We start from the raw sequence: 12,390 nt of genomic DNA, 5'->3' as shown, positions 1-12,390 counted from the left end.
GTTGCCAGTGCTTCTGCTGGGGTGGCTCCCTTGTCCAAGTCTATAAGCTCTGGGCCAGACTGCTGATATTGTATCTAGCAGCTCGTCGTCGCTTATGCTCTGTTGCCACTCATCTGAGGCCAACCTCCATGAGGCAAATGTCTTTACTCTGTTTCATCCCAGCTCCCAAATTCTGGGTCCTCTGTCAACTTTTCCAATAGTAATCTAGGGCCCGCCAAAGCTCTCTGTGGGGGAGCAATCTTCCAGCCATGGCCGTGCTTGCATAGCGAGCCATCGGAGGGCCCGGTACTGTCCTCCACCCACATCTCTGCCCGGACCAGTCTAGTTCCGATAGCCATTCTTCCATGGGCTACTCTCCCAGGAAAGGCACCCGCAAGTCCCACTAGACCCAGTACCTCTAATCATCTGTGGGAAGGACCTTTCCATCAACAATCCATTTCTTGTTGAAGCCTCTCCCTCCATAGTTGCCGGCGGACAATGCTCCTCCAGCTCAGCTGGTCCAGTTCATCCAGCTGGGTCAGTGCCTCCTGTACTCTCCTTAGGAACTCAGCTTCCATAGTTACCAGCTACTGTGGCCCTTCTCCTATGTCCGCAGGAATCGTGTGGAAGAAGCAGATCCCACCGCTGCCACCAATGTGATGGATACCCTGGCTACCCCGACTGGGTAGCTCCACCAAACGGGTCCTGCTTCCTCCCTGCCGACTGCAGCTATGTAGCTGGCAAGTGATAACAGTCTGTAGCCACCCCTGATGCCCGACAGCACCAGTAGTCAGGGTCCCACCCTGTGGCAGACTCCAGCTACCCAGACTAGGTAGCTCTACCAGAGGGTCCTTCCTCTGCCTGGACAAGCTGCTATGTAGCCCAGGAAAGTGATTTTAGCTGGAGCACACCTAAATAACTAGGACATACTATCATTCAGGTGAAACAGGAACTGATTTTATTGTAAAACATACACTCCTTTTATACACACAGCTCATCTTTATTAGACCCTGGGCAATCCCACTATTTTACCACCATTCCCGCCCCTTCAGACAACCCGGCACCTTCATAGGAGCCACAGTCCCAACATAATCCCAGTACCTAGGGGTGGCAGTTTCGGGGTGATCCGGTGGAGCGTGGTGGCACTTCCAGGGTTGTCATTTTAAAGCTCTCGGTCCCCAAATGCCACAGTCGAAAACATGATTTGTTACTGGGGACGGAGTTACAGTCCATTGAAGTTATGGGGTTACGGGTTGTCCAAAACCCCCGGTTCCCAAAGGAGCTCCCCTCCAATAATTCCCCCAGCTTTTGTCCTCCCTAGGGGCTAACAATCCCCAAAAGAGTGGGGGAGCTCTGGGACAAAGAGCTGCTGGAGCGACCGAGGGGTAAATTTAGCGGGTGTCCTGGCTGTCCTGTGGCCGACGGGGAGTTACAGAGCCTGACCAGCCTGAGAGGGGTTAGGCTGGTGTCCGTTGTGTGGCGGTAGACCAGGAGTTCCAGGAGCCCCAGGAGCCCAGCCAGCCTAGGAGGGTTTTCCGGTCATACTACAGTCACCAGATCTCAATCCAATAGTGCACCTTTGGGATGGTGGTGGAATGGGGAGATTTGCATCATGGATGTGAAGCCGACAAATTTGCAGCAACTGCGTGATGCTATCATGGTCAATATGGACCAAAATGTCTGAGGAATGTTTCCAACACCTTGTTGAATCTATGCCACATAGAATTAAAGGCATTTCTGAAGGCAAAAGGGGGTCCAACCCGGTACAAGCAAGGCATACCTAATAAACTGGCCAGGGTAGTGTATATATCTGATTAAGTTTTTCTTTAAATATATAGCTATACCTATATATCTATATGAATACTGAAATATATGAAACAGGGGCTGATTTGTCAGTCATACAGGGAGCAACAGGTGCTACCTCTCTCTATCTGTGTGGTCATCCTTCACACTTTGTTTAGTCACTGCAGAAAATTTTGCACTTGCACAGCCTTTCTCTGCAAATGGTTGAAGATTGTGTAAGTTAATTAGGTTATTGTAGGGATATAATTGCTTTGCAAGGGGGATTACAAAAATTGGAAGAATGGGGCTTGTAAATGGCAAATTGAGATTAATTTGGTAAATGAAGTATCTACCTTTTTGAAGTAAAAAAAGTGTATGCAACCTATTACGTAAATGAGTTAAGACTTAGGCAAACAGAGGAGGAAAGGGGATTCGGCGTACTTATTAATAACAAGCTAAGAATGAGCATGCAATGTCAGGTAGTGGTTTCCAGGGCAAATAAAATACTAGCATGTATTAAAAGAGGCATAGATGCAAGGGAGGAAAGCATAATTCTGTTACTGTATAAATCCTGGTAAGGTCTCACCCTTGAGTATAGAGTGCAGTTCTGGGGACCATTTTAAAAAAAAAATTATTGCGGGAATTAGAAAAAGTTCAGAGAAGAGCCACAAAACTAATGGAAATGAGAATTATAACTGAGGAGATGTTAGCCAAACTAGGGCCTGTTTTCACTAGAAAATAGGTGCTTCAGAGGTAATACCTTTTATTTTAAATAAATATATTAAAGTCCATGTATAGAGTTGGCGGAAACTCTGTTTATTCCAAGGCAATTTTTTTGTGACATAAATCTCAATTTAAGGTTAGACTTAATCTCCAACAACGTAAAACCTTTTTTCACTGTAAAGAGCAATCACATTGTGGAACTCATTGCCCAAGTAAAAAGTGAATGCCAATACCTTAGATTCATTTAAAAAATGTCTGAGATGCATTTCTGTCTTGAAACAGAATTCATGGATATGATTGGTTTGTGTTAAATGGCACAGTTTTTGAATTGTATTAAATTTAAGGCTTTCCTTATTGTAAATCAAGTAAGTTCTATATAGGTTGAACTCAATGGTCTTTTGTCTTCTTTCAACCTCATCTACAATGTTACTATATTTTGTGTAAAACAATACTGTGGCACTTAAATGCGTGCGGGAGCACAAAAAAAAAGCACTCCACTCATAATCTAGCCCATATAGGTGCTAATGATTTCATTCCTTGCATACAAAACTGGGAAAAGACTTCTTATTTCCTTCCTTCTTCTTCTTCTTTATTCTTCCTCTTGTTTTGCATTACCTCTGAAGTGATTTCAGTTGTACCAAGATATAACAGATTTTGCTTCAATTTTATTTATTTAGTTTTAAAAAAAATGGTTTGTGCTTGTGTATCGACTCTCACAGAGTAAAAATAAAAGCTAAATTATAAGTGAGGGCATTTAGTTAAATGGATATATTCCTCATATTAAGTAATTAACTTAAATGTTATCATTAAACAGGAGGTCAGATGAAATATCATACCTAATCTATTACAAGGATTCCTCTTGAAAAGTGCACGAAGAAGGCATTGTGCTTCAGAACTTAAAAACTGGGGCATTCCAAGTTTTGCTCTGGAAAAAAAAAGGAAGAAAAAGTTAAAATTCAATTTGGAGGACGCTTCGCTGTAACTGTGGATGACTAAGACAAGACGTGCATACAAAACAAAGCCGTTTGCTTTTTTTAAACATTTAATCTGTTTTTGACATAGTTAAATTAAGTGCACTGAGTCCAATGGAGAGAACAAAATTTAATTACATTTTATTGCTGCCTGATAAATATCCCGGTTTCTAGCACAATTGAATAAATAGAACCTTGTTTACCCTTCAAATACAAAATTGGAATTTTACTTAGAGGGACAGTCAACTCCAATTTTTTTATTGTTTAAAAAGCTAGATAATCCCTTTATTACTTATTCCCCAGTTTTTCACAGTCAACACGGTTATATTAATATATTTTTAACCACTGTGATTACCTTGTATCTAAGCCTCTTTTGACAGCCCCCTCTGATCACATGACTTGTTATTATTTTCTATTGACTTGCATTTTAGTCAATTACTGCTGTGTTTGTGCTGACTCTTAAATAACTCCATCGGCGTGAGCACAATGTTAGTCTCTTATCACATGCTTTTTTATTTGACTTTTCACAACAGGAGACTGCTAGTTCATGTGGACCATAATACAGTAGATGTCTATAGTGGCTTAGAAACAGGCAGGACATTTAGAGGTTTAAAGGTTATAAAGAACAATGTTGGTTGTGCAAAGCTGGGGAATGGGTAGTAAAGGCGTTATCTAACTTTTTAAATAATCTAAAAAATTTATGTTGACTGTCCCTTTAACATTCCACTTAAGTTTAATAGTGCCAAGACCCCCAGCTGGAAGGTCACAAAAATAAGAACTAATGGTGAAAAAGTTAAAAATCGTTCCTTTTTAAGTTAAAAATCATTCCTTTTTTGTTTATATAGTTTGTGTATATCATTTTTATGTTTATACCATAATATTATAAAAAATAAACTTTGGAATACCCTAAAGCAAAAATAGTTTAAAACCTCCTCTATATAACGTATTTCTATACTTCAGTATATATTGGTGGTACACAAAGAAATGCAATATTAACTGTAAATGTTATTGTATTTCTTTTACATATTTCTAACATAAGTTGCAATAATGTTTAAACAGTTAAATAACACCCAGTTATTGTGAAGTGCTTTAGTGTGTCAATTGCCAGCAACACTGAATATCCTATAACCAAACATATAAATAGGAACAAAGTTTCTGTCACATAACCGAAATAGGCTAAATGTAGCCACCAATCAGCAAGCACTACCCAGGTACTAAAGCAAAAATGGCCCAGCTTCTAAGCTTACATTCCTGCTTTTAAAAATAAAGATACCAAGGGAACTAAGAAAAAATGATAAAAGGAGTAAATTAGAAAGTTGTTTAATATTACATGATCTATCTTAATCATGAAAGAAAAGAAAATTATCTTCATATCCCTTTAAAGGATCTGCACTTACTCTGAATTTTGTATGAGCAGTACATTTTTTTTTGTGGCAAATTTCAAAATGTATAAAATTAATATGAAGTGAGGGTAGGTAGCAGATAGCTATAGAGAAAATGTATCCTGGATCTGCTATATAGCAAATGGAGGTGTGTTAAAGACTTAAAAAATACTTAGACCACTTGTTTTCAAACCTGTCCTCAGGCCAGATTTTGAGGATATCTGAACTGAAGCATAGTAGTAGACATTCTTATTTTACCTGCTCTCATCCAAGGTTATCCTGACAATCTGGCCTGTTGGGGAGGCCTGGGGACAGGTTTGCAAACCAGTGACTTAGATTAACTAAATCCATAAAAATGACTTCAAAGTTAGCCTTAACACATTATCATATTATTATTTTGTAGCTAACAAAAGAATATGGCATAGAATAAAATTTAACTTTTAATTATAACATGTTAAAAAATAATTGGGTTTAAAGATTATGATACTTTTGTTAGCAGCCACACATTCACACTTCCAAAAACTCAAAAACACATTGCTCTGACACCAGTTAACAAATGCTTTATATTATATATGCAGCACAGAAGTATTCATTACTGCTATATTCACAGTAATATGCATTTAGGTTGCACTCCTAACGTGGTTCAATAAATGCATAGATTACAATAATATAATGTCACCTAAACTGAGGCTAAGCTCCTACAATGCAGGAGCTAACATTACATTTATCTCGCTAAGTGTTATAATTCTAAAGAAACATACCACTGGTAATTAGAAAATAAGAATGCCAGAGCAAGCAAGTTAACACATGGAGACGCAGTACCAAAGGAAATAGTCCCCTGACGCGCATTTCGCTAGAGCTTCTTTGGGGGGGGGGGTCCAGCAGCTGAGGTGTGAATATTTATAATGGCAAATTGATCCCTTTTCTCTGAACTCTTATTGGTGGATCAAACTGTCAGTTACAACTAGTTTAATATTTTATTGGCTGCATGTTGACTGCAACGTCTTTGTGACACAAGACTGCATCATGGTCAACCAGAATTTTTGTTTACATATTACAGTTGCATGATTGAATGCTGTAATGTAATGTATTAATAACTTTAGTAATAGTAAGCCATGACTATGAATCATGCTGTTAAAGTAGATTGGGTATTGATGGTTTCTGTTTGGTAAGTGTTTCTGATTTAAAACATTATAATACATACTAAAGCATAATGCTCCAAATTCCGTGCTACATTCTTATATTATAGAATGAGAGAATAATAAAGTGTTTGAAAAGCAATGCACTTTTGTGTGAATTGGAACTATGAAATGGGATATGACATGGGTTATAAGCACGGTGTTAGTGATATTAAAAAGAAGGGAAAGGTGTGGTAAAAAAGGAAGAAGAAAATAAAAAAAAGGGAGAGTCAGTGTGACAGCCAAATTGAAGTATATATATAAAATTAAAATAGAGAAAAAGGAACAAAAAATAAATAAAAAGTGTGTACTAAAATAATAGGTTCTTCTGTACCAACGCACCTAGTAATACAGATAGTGAATCTGATACACCGAATGTTGATGATAAGCACCAATGAATATCATCCTAATTCTGATTCTAAGGGAACTACTTTACTAATACAAAGTAATACATCCGCTACAGCAGGTTACAGCAACACAGTTTCTTTTTTAGTGCAAACTCCCAGATTCCAACAGGGAAACAATTTAATTCAATCCTAACATTAATAAGAAATTCCCAGATGAAAAAAGCGCATGTTTACAGGTCCGACCAGGTAATGGTCCAGAAAAAGGGAACTCAGAATGTGGTCTGTAAGATTTATTATCATTAACTTGTTTGTCCGTATTTTGCTGAATGGACTAACATCAGAACATCATTTTGCCCTAATACTAAATTAGACAAATGTCATGCTATTAAAGATATCCAATCACAGACTAATACAGGTGGCCCTCGTTTTACAACGGTTCAATTTACACCGTTTCAGAATAACAACCTTTTTTTCCAGTCATGTGAATGCTATTGAAAAGCATTGAGAAGCAGTGCATTTATTAAAATAGCCAGTAGCTGGAGCTGTCTGCTTGTGTTGCAGCATAGCCAAGCAAGCTGAAATGAATCAGTTTAACCAGACCTGAGCTATCGAGCAGATTTCAAAGGAACAAGATCTTCCTGTCTATAAATCAGTCCAGATTGGAATGCATAGAAAGAACTGTTTGCAGAAAAATGTAAGTGAAATCTGTGTTGTGTGATTATTTTATTAGGCTTATAATGCTGTTTAGCAAATGTTTTTGTTCATTTAACTTAGTTTAATTATATATTCTGTGTTGTGTGATTGTTTTATTAGGTTTATAATACTGTTTAGCATTTACAGTCTTCATTTCAAAGCTTTAAAAATAATGTATTAGGTGTTACTTATGACAATTTTAAGAGGGGCCTGGAACCTAACTCCCTCACTTCCCATTGACTTACATTATAAACTGGGTTTCAATTTACAACAGTTTCGATTTACAACCATTCCTTCTGGAACCTAACCCCGGCGTAAACTGAGGGCTACCTGTATACGTATACCCTGTAAGCTTGTGCACATGCTCAGTAGGATCTTGTTACCCAGAAAGTGTACATATAAAAAGACTGTGCAAAATTTGATAATGGAATTAAATTGTTAAGTGCCTTAAAACTGCATGCTCTATTGGAATCATAAAAAATTATTTTTAATTTGAGTGTCCCTTTAAATGTACAGTAAATCTACATATACTCCCCCACACAATATATCTCCAGAAATACATGTGTTTTGTAATGTGGTGTGTAACCAAAGAGATAAATTACAGACACCAGACAGTTATCCTAATGTTAAACAATGTAAATAATCAGCCTAAAAAGACATAAAATCTTGGACAGATACAATCATAAAGCCTTCAGACAAAGGTGATAATTAGACATGTGCGTTTTGTTTCGTTCCGAATCGAAATTTGGACGAATTCGCCAAATTCGGAGATTTGAATCGATTCGAATGTCCAAATTACCCTAGCAACGAAACTAAACTAATCCAGATTTATTTGTTACATTCGAATGGCAATGGACTCATTACAATTCAGTATAAAAATGAAATTTATAATCATAATTTAGTATAAAAATTTAATTTAGTGAGCTTTAGTGAGATAGAACAGTGAAATAATTCCGTTTGTGTAACTTGGAACCATAAAGGAAATAGGAGACAAAAAAGCGCAACCTCGATTCAAGCAGTATTTATTGTACTCTAACAAGTGAACAAATCTTTCTTTTCTTTTTTTTTTTTTTTGTTTTTTTCTTTTCTTATGGGGACTGTCCGGAAAAGGTTTTTGTTAAGTTTTTGATTTGTATGCTTTGAGGTTTTTTTTTCTTCTATAAATTTTTCTTCTAAGCTGTAATCTCCATTGTATGGAGATGTGTGTGTCATGTTTTTGTCTTTCTTGTTTTTTTTGTATAATAAAAATTTAAAAAAAAAAAAACAAGTGAACAAATGCAAGGTAAGTAATACACTCACTGGAAGAATAAAACCAACATGCACATAATAATTAGAGCTGACAAAAGAGGAACAGCGAGGTATACCGCTATAAATCTCCACTTCCCATCAGGTAGATTCCGGATCCCAAATACACCTTCTGGCCTGCAGTAGCTTAAAGGACTTTGGAATGTATATCACTCATACATAAAAAAAGGAGCACCTCAACACGTTTCCCCCGTCTGAGCGGACGGGCTTTCTCAAGAGGAAATGTAGTAATGACCTATCTCCAAGGTGTAACCCCTATATACCTTTGCTAATTGGAAAATCATAGTAAAAACCTGTGCAGTTTACCTGGGGCACACCTCTAGGGATACGTCATTATTTTAAGAGAAAAACACCAAAACATATAAAAAATCTTGGTGTTAGTACACTGATATACATCATTAAAAAATATTGTGTGAGACTTCCGGTGGGAGGGCTTGGCAGACGGCAGCAAGGAACGAGAGCTCCGCCATTAGAAACATCTAAACTTGCTATATACCTTGCTTTTTTGCTCCTGATCTGCCTCCCCGCAGCTATATCTTGTTGGGATTCCCTCACAGGGGACATCGCTGACCGACCAAAAGTGCTGCGCTAAGTCTAACAGCTACTTTATCCCCTGGTTGCGCTGCAGTGACTTTACCCACGTGGGCGGCCAGATTGCATGGCGCCACGATAGCAATATACTCTGAGGGGACAGCATTGGAGGATCCGGGACTGAGTGGCGTCCCTTAAAGTACCCAGAACCCGACTCGCTCCGGTGTGACTGGGGTATGAAGCTTTGGGGAGCTGTGGACAAGCTACCTCCGGTCACGGCTAAGGAGGCAATTATCTAACTGTGCAGATTGGGCACGCACGATCGCATCAGTCCGGTAAGGAACAGACAGCCACTGAGATATTACACAGGCTGGCCCTACAACACACTTAGGCGGGTCTATAAAAGCATTTAGCCTGGGACTGTTTAGGACAGAGGCTTGGGTGGAGGAGTGCGTGACTACCGCAATACCTACAGTGACCGGGGGCCACATCTGCTAGGATCCCTTTTTGCTCTCTGGATCAGATTGAAGCTAAGTATCACCTTATCCCCTTCTACTCTGTCTAAACTGGATTTATGAAATAGCTGGGATTCTGCATTTGTGAGCCATTTTGATTTTTCTCTTTCCCCCTGGCACGCACCTTTATTATTGAGACCTGACCTGGATATTTGCTCAGTTGGAGCTGTGAGATCTGTAATCTACATTACCAGCTTCTATATAAATATTCACTGGTGGACTCTGGGTGATTACTGAATTTGCTGATGAGAGTGGACGAATACTTTCAGAAATTGAAATCACATCAAAGTGACAGCATGAGCCAGAAAAATAAAAGCAGCGATAGAAAAGCTAAGCACCAGCTAGAAACTCAGGCGGTGATTGAGATGTACCCAGATGACACTGCCAAACGCACTGGAGATCAGACACAACTTATGAAAGACCTGAAATCCTTTTTTCTCCCAAAAATGGAGAACCTGCAAGCAGGACTTGACACCCTAACTAGCGAGGTCAGGCAGTACTCTACCCGTATCTCTGAAGCAGAGGGCCGCATCTCTGAAATAGAAGACATCTAGTAATTCCCTGCAACAAATACTACGTCAGAATAAGTTACTGCAAGAGCGTGTGGAAGACCTGGAAAACCGCAGCCGCCGCAATAATCTGCGGGTGGTGGGTCTGCCTGAAAAAGTCAAGGGGAAGGATCTCTTGGCTTTTGCAGCTTTAATTCTGCCAAAGCTTCTGGGCATACCACACGATATATTGCCCTTGGATGTGGAGAGGGCTCACAGAGTAGGCCCTGAAAGAAATCTGGAAAACAACAACATGAAACCGAGACAAGTAATCTTCAGGTGTCTCAACTTCCAAGAGAAGCTGCGAATCTTAAGGGCTTATCGCCTCCAGAAAGAAGTTTTATATGAGGGCAATCGGCTCTTGTTATTTCAAGATTTTTCTTCAGAGGTATCCAGGCAACGGAAAGATTTCTCACCTATTTGCTCACGCTTATATGAGCAAGGCCGACAAGTAGCTCTGCTCTTTCCAGCCAAGCTTCGCTTGCAAACCCCTACAGGCCCTAAATACTTCCACTCCCCTCAGGCAGTGGAAAGCTATTTGGAAACGGAGAGGAAACAGAAGGACGCGGGCTGAGGGCCCTGGACTTTCTCATGACGCAGCACGTAATTATATTATAATTATCACTGTTACTGTTTATGTTTTTATTTGTTTTTGATAGACTTTCACAAAGAAAATGCACATATGACTCTAAAAGAACACTCCTAGAGACTGGTGATTTGAAGGAGAGACCCGGTCTGGGTCTCACCTTGCATGCCCGAGGACAATGTGTAATCATGGGCTTGAACATGTTATATCAGTTATTGTTAACTAGTGTGATGCTCGTTGATTTAATTTTATTTAATGTTTGTTTGATTGCCTTGCTTATACCTGCACCTAACAGTTCTGAACTAACACTTTTCTTATGTGCCCTTATGGCTGGATGGACTCTAACATTGAATTTTCCTCCCATACAGATCCTCAGGCGTTATGCACCCTACCCATTCCTACTATTACTCTGTGTTTTTAAGACTTTAGGATGTCTGGACGGGTGTGGACTCTCTCTTTGGAGGTTCCACTCCAGGCCCGCGTTTGGCGGTTGCCTGGCCCGATTGCTGCTCCCTCCGCGGGCGAGGCCCGCCTGTGGGGGGGGCGGTAGGGGGCTCGTGTGGGCCATAGGATTAGCAACACCATTACCTATTCGGCCCAGTGTATATCAGTGTACTACGACTTGTCCTCTCCTATCCTGTGTACTCACCAAATTGCACTCATCACACTGTATTACCTTTTCCTTTCACGAGGGGTGGGGGGTTGACTTGTTACATGGGAGTTTCACATATGTGTATTTCTATCTGGCTTTCCTGCTGCCTCCTCCGCGGGCGTGGCGAGGGGAGCGGATCTGGTAATTGCTTCACTGTATTACATGTCGCCAGGTGTGTTGTGTATTGCTGTGGAACCCCTTCCTATTCAATAATTTGCGCATATCCCCAGACATTACCATTACAATGTATTGCTAGATATCTTTGCTGGGAGCTCATAGTTGCTTTATTGCTACAGGGAGTTCAATTTCTGGGAAATATTTGGGTTGTGGTGGGGATAGGGAGAACATTGCTGTGGGAATATATTGGTTCATATGGTATTATGGCTTATCTGGGAGAAATTTGCAAGTTCTGTTTCAGGTATATTTGGATAAGACCCCTCGTAACATTGCTATATATGTTAGTTGGATGCCATGTCCAAGCTTGTAGAATATAATGTATACCTTATTCTGGCCAAACTAGGTAACACATACCTTAATTCCACATATACACAGTTTAACCTTCTTCCCCCCCCCCCCCTTTTTTTTTTTTTTCTCTTCTTCCCTCCCTGCCTTTCTTTTCTCCTCCCCGCCCTCTCTGTACTCATTCCTCTTATCCCCTCTATATGGATATAAATGACACTTAAATTGACGTCTTGGAACGTGGGGGGTATTAACTCCCCAATAAAGAGGAGAGCGATCCTCTCTCATTTAAAAAAAACTAGACTCTGACATAGCGCTCCTTCAAGAGACCCACTTAACAGATACAGAACATGACAAATTAAAACAAACATGGGTGGGATCGATCTCTTATCTGTCTTATACTAGCTCAAGTAGAGGTTTGGTTGTTCTATTTGGTAAGCGCCTTTCATTTGAACTTTTGCAGACGTATAAGGATAAAGAGGGTAGATTTCTGATACTGAGGGTTAAAATTCAGGACACCATCTACGTTCTTTGCAATATTTATGCCCCCAACTCTAAAACTTTTGCCTTTTGGAACACTTTGACTCAAGCATTGACTCCTTTTGGTGATGCTCCACTTATCCTGGGGGGAGATTTTAATCTGACTCCAAGCCCACAGCTGGATAGAACTTGGTTGGGTCCGGTAGACGCTAATGCTCGGCTTTCAAAACATAGGGGAAGATTTGAAACAAAGGTTTTC

At 39.8% G+C, this 12,390-nt stretch overlaps 1 protein-coding gene across 1 annotated transcript in view; it reads right to left on the bottom strand.

Annotated features, from left to right (window-relative positions):
* LOC128656883 (ribosomal protein S6 kinase alpha-2) overlaps positions 1 to 12,390 on the bottom strand; it is a 631,966-nt gene that overhangs the window by 128,149 nt on the left and 491,427 nt on the right. The window contains exon 10 of the mRNA XM_053711048.1: positions 3,321 to 3,409. Coding sequence (XP_053567023.1) covers positions 3,321 to 3,409 — 89 coding nt within the window. The remainder of the gene's footprint in view (positions 1 to 3,320; positions 3,410 to 12,390) is intronic.

The sequence above is a fragment of the Bombina bombina genome, chromosome 4 (genome assembly GCF_027579735.1).
Source record: "Bombina bombina isolate aBomBom1 chromosome 4, aBomBom1.pri, whole genome shotgun sequence".
In the NCBI taxonomy this organism is placed as follows: Eukaryota; Metazoa; Chordata; class Amphibia; order Anura; family Bombinatoridae; genus Bombina; species Bombina bombina.
This window is presented reverse-complemented; position numbering and strand designations above follow the sequence as displayed.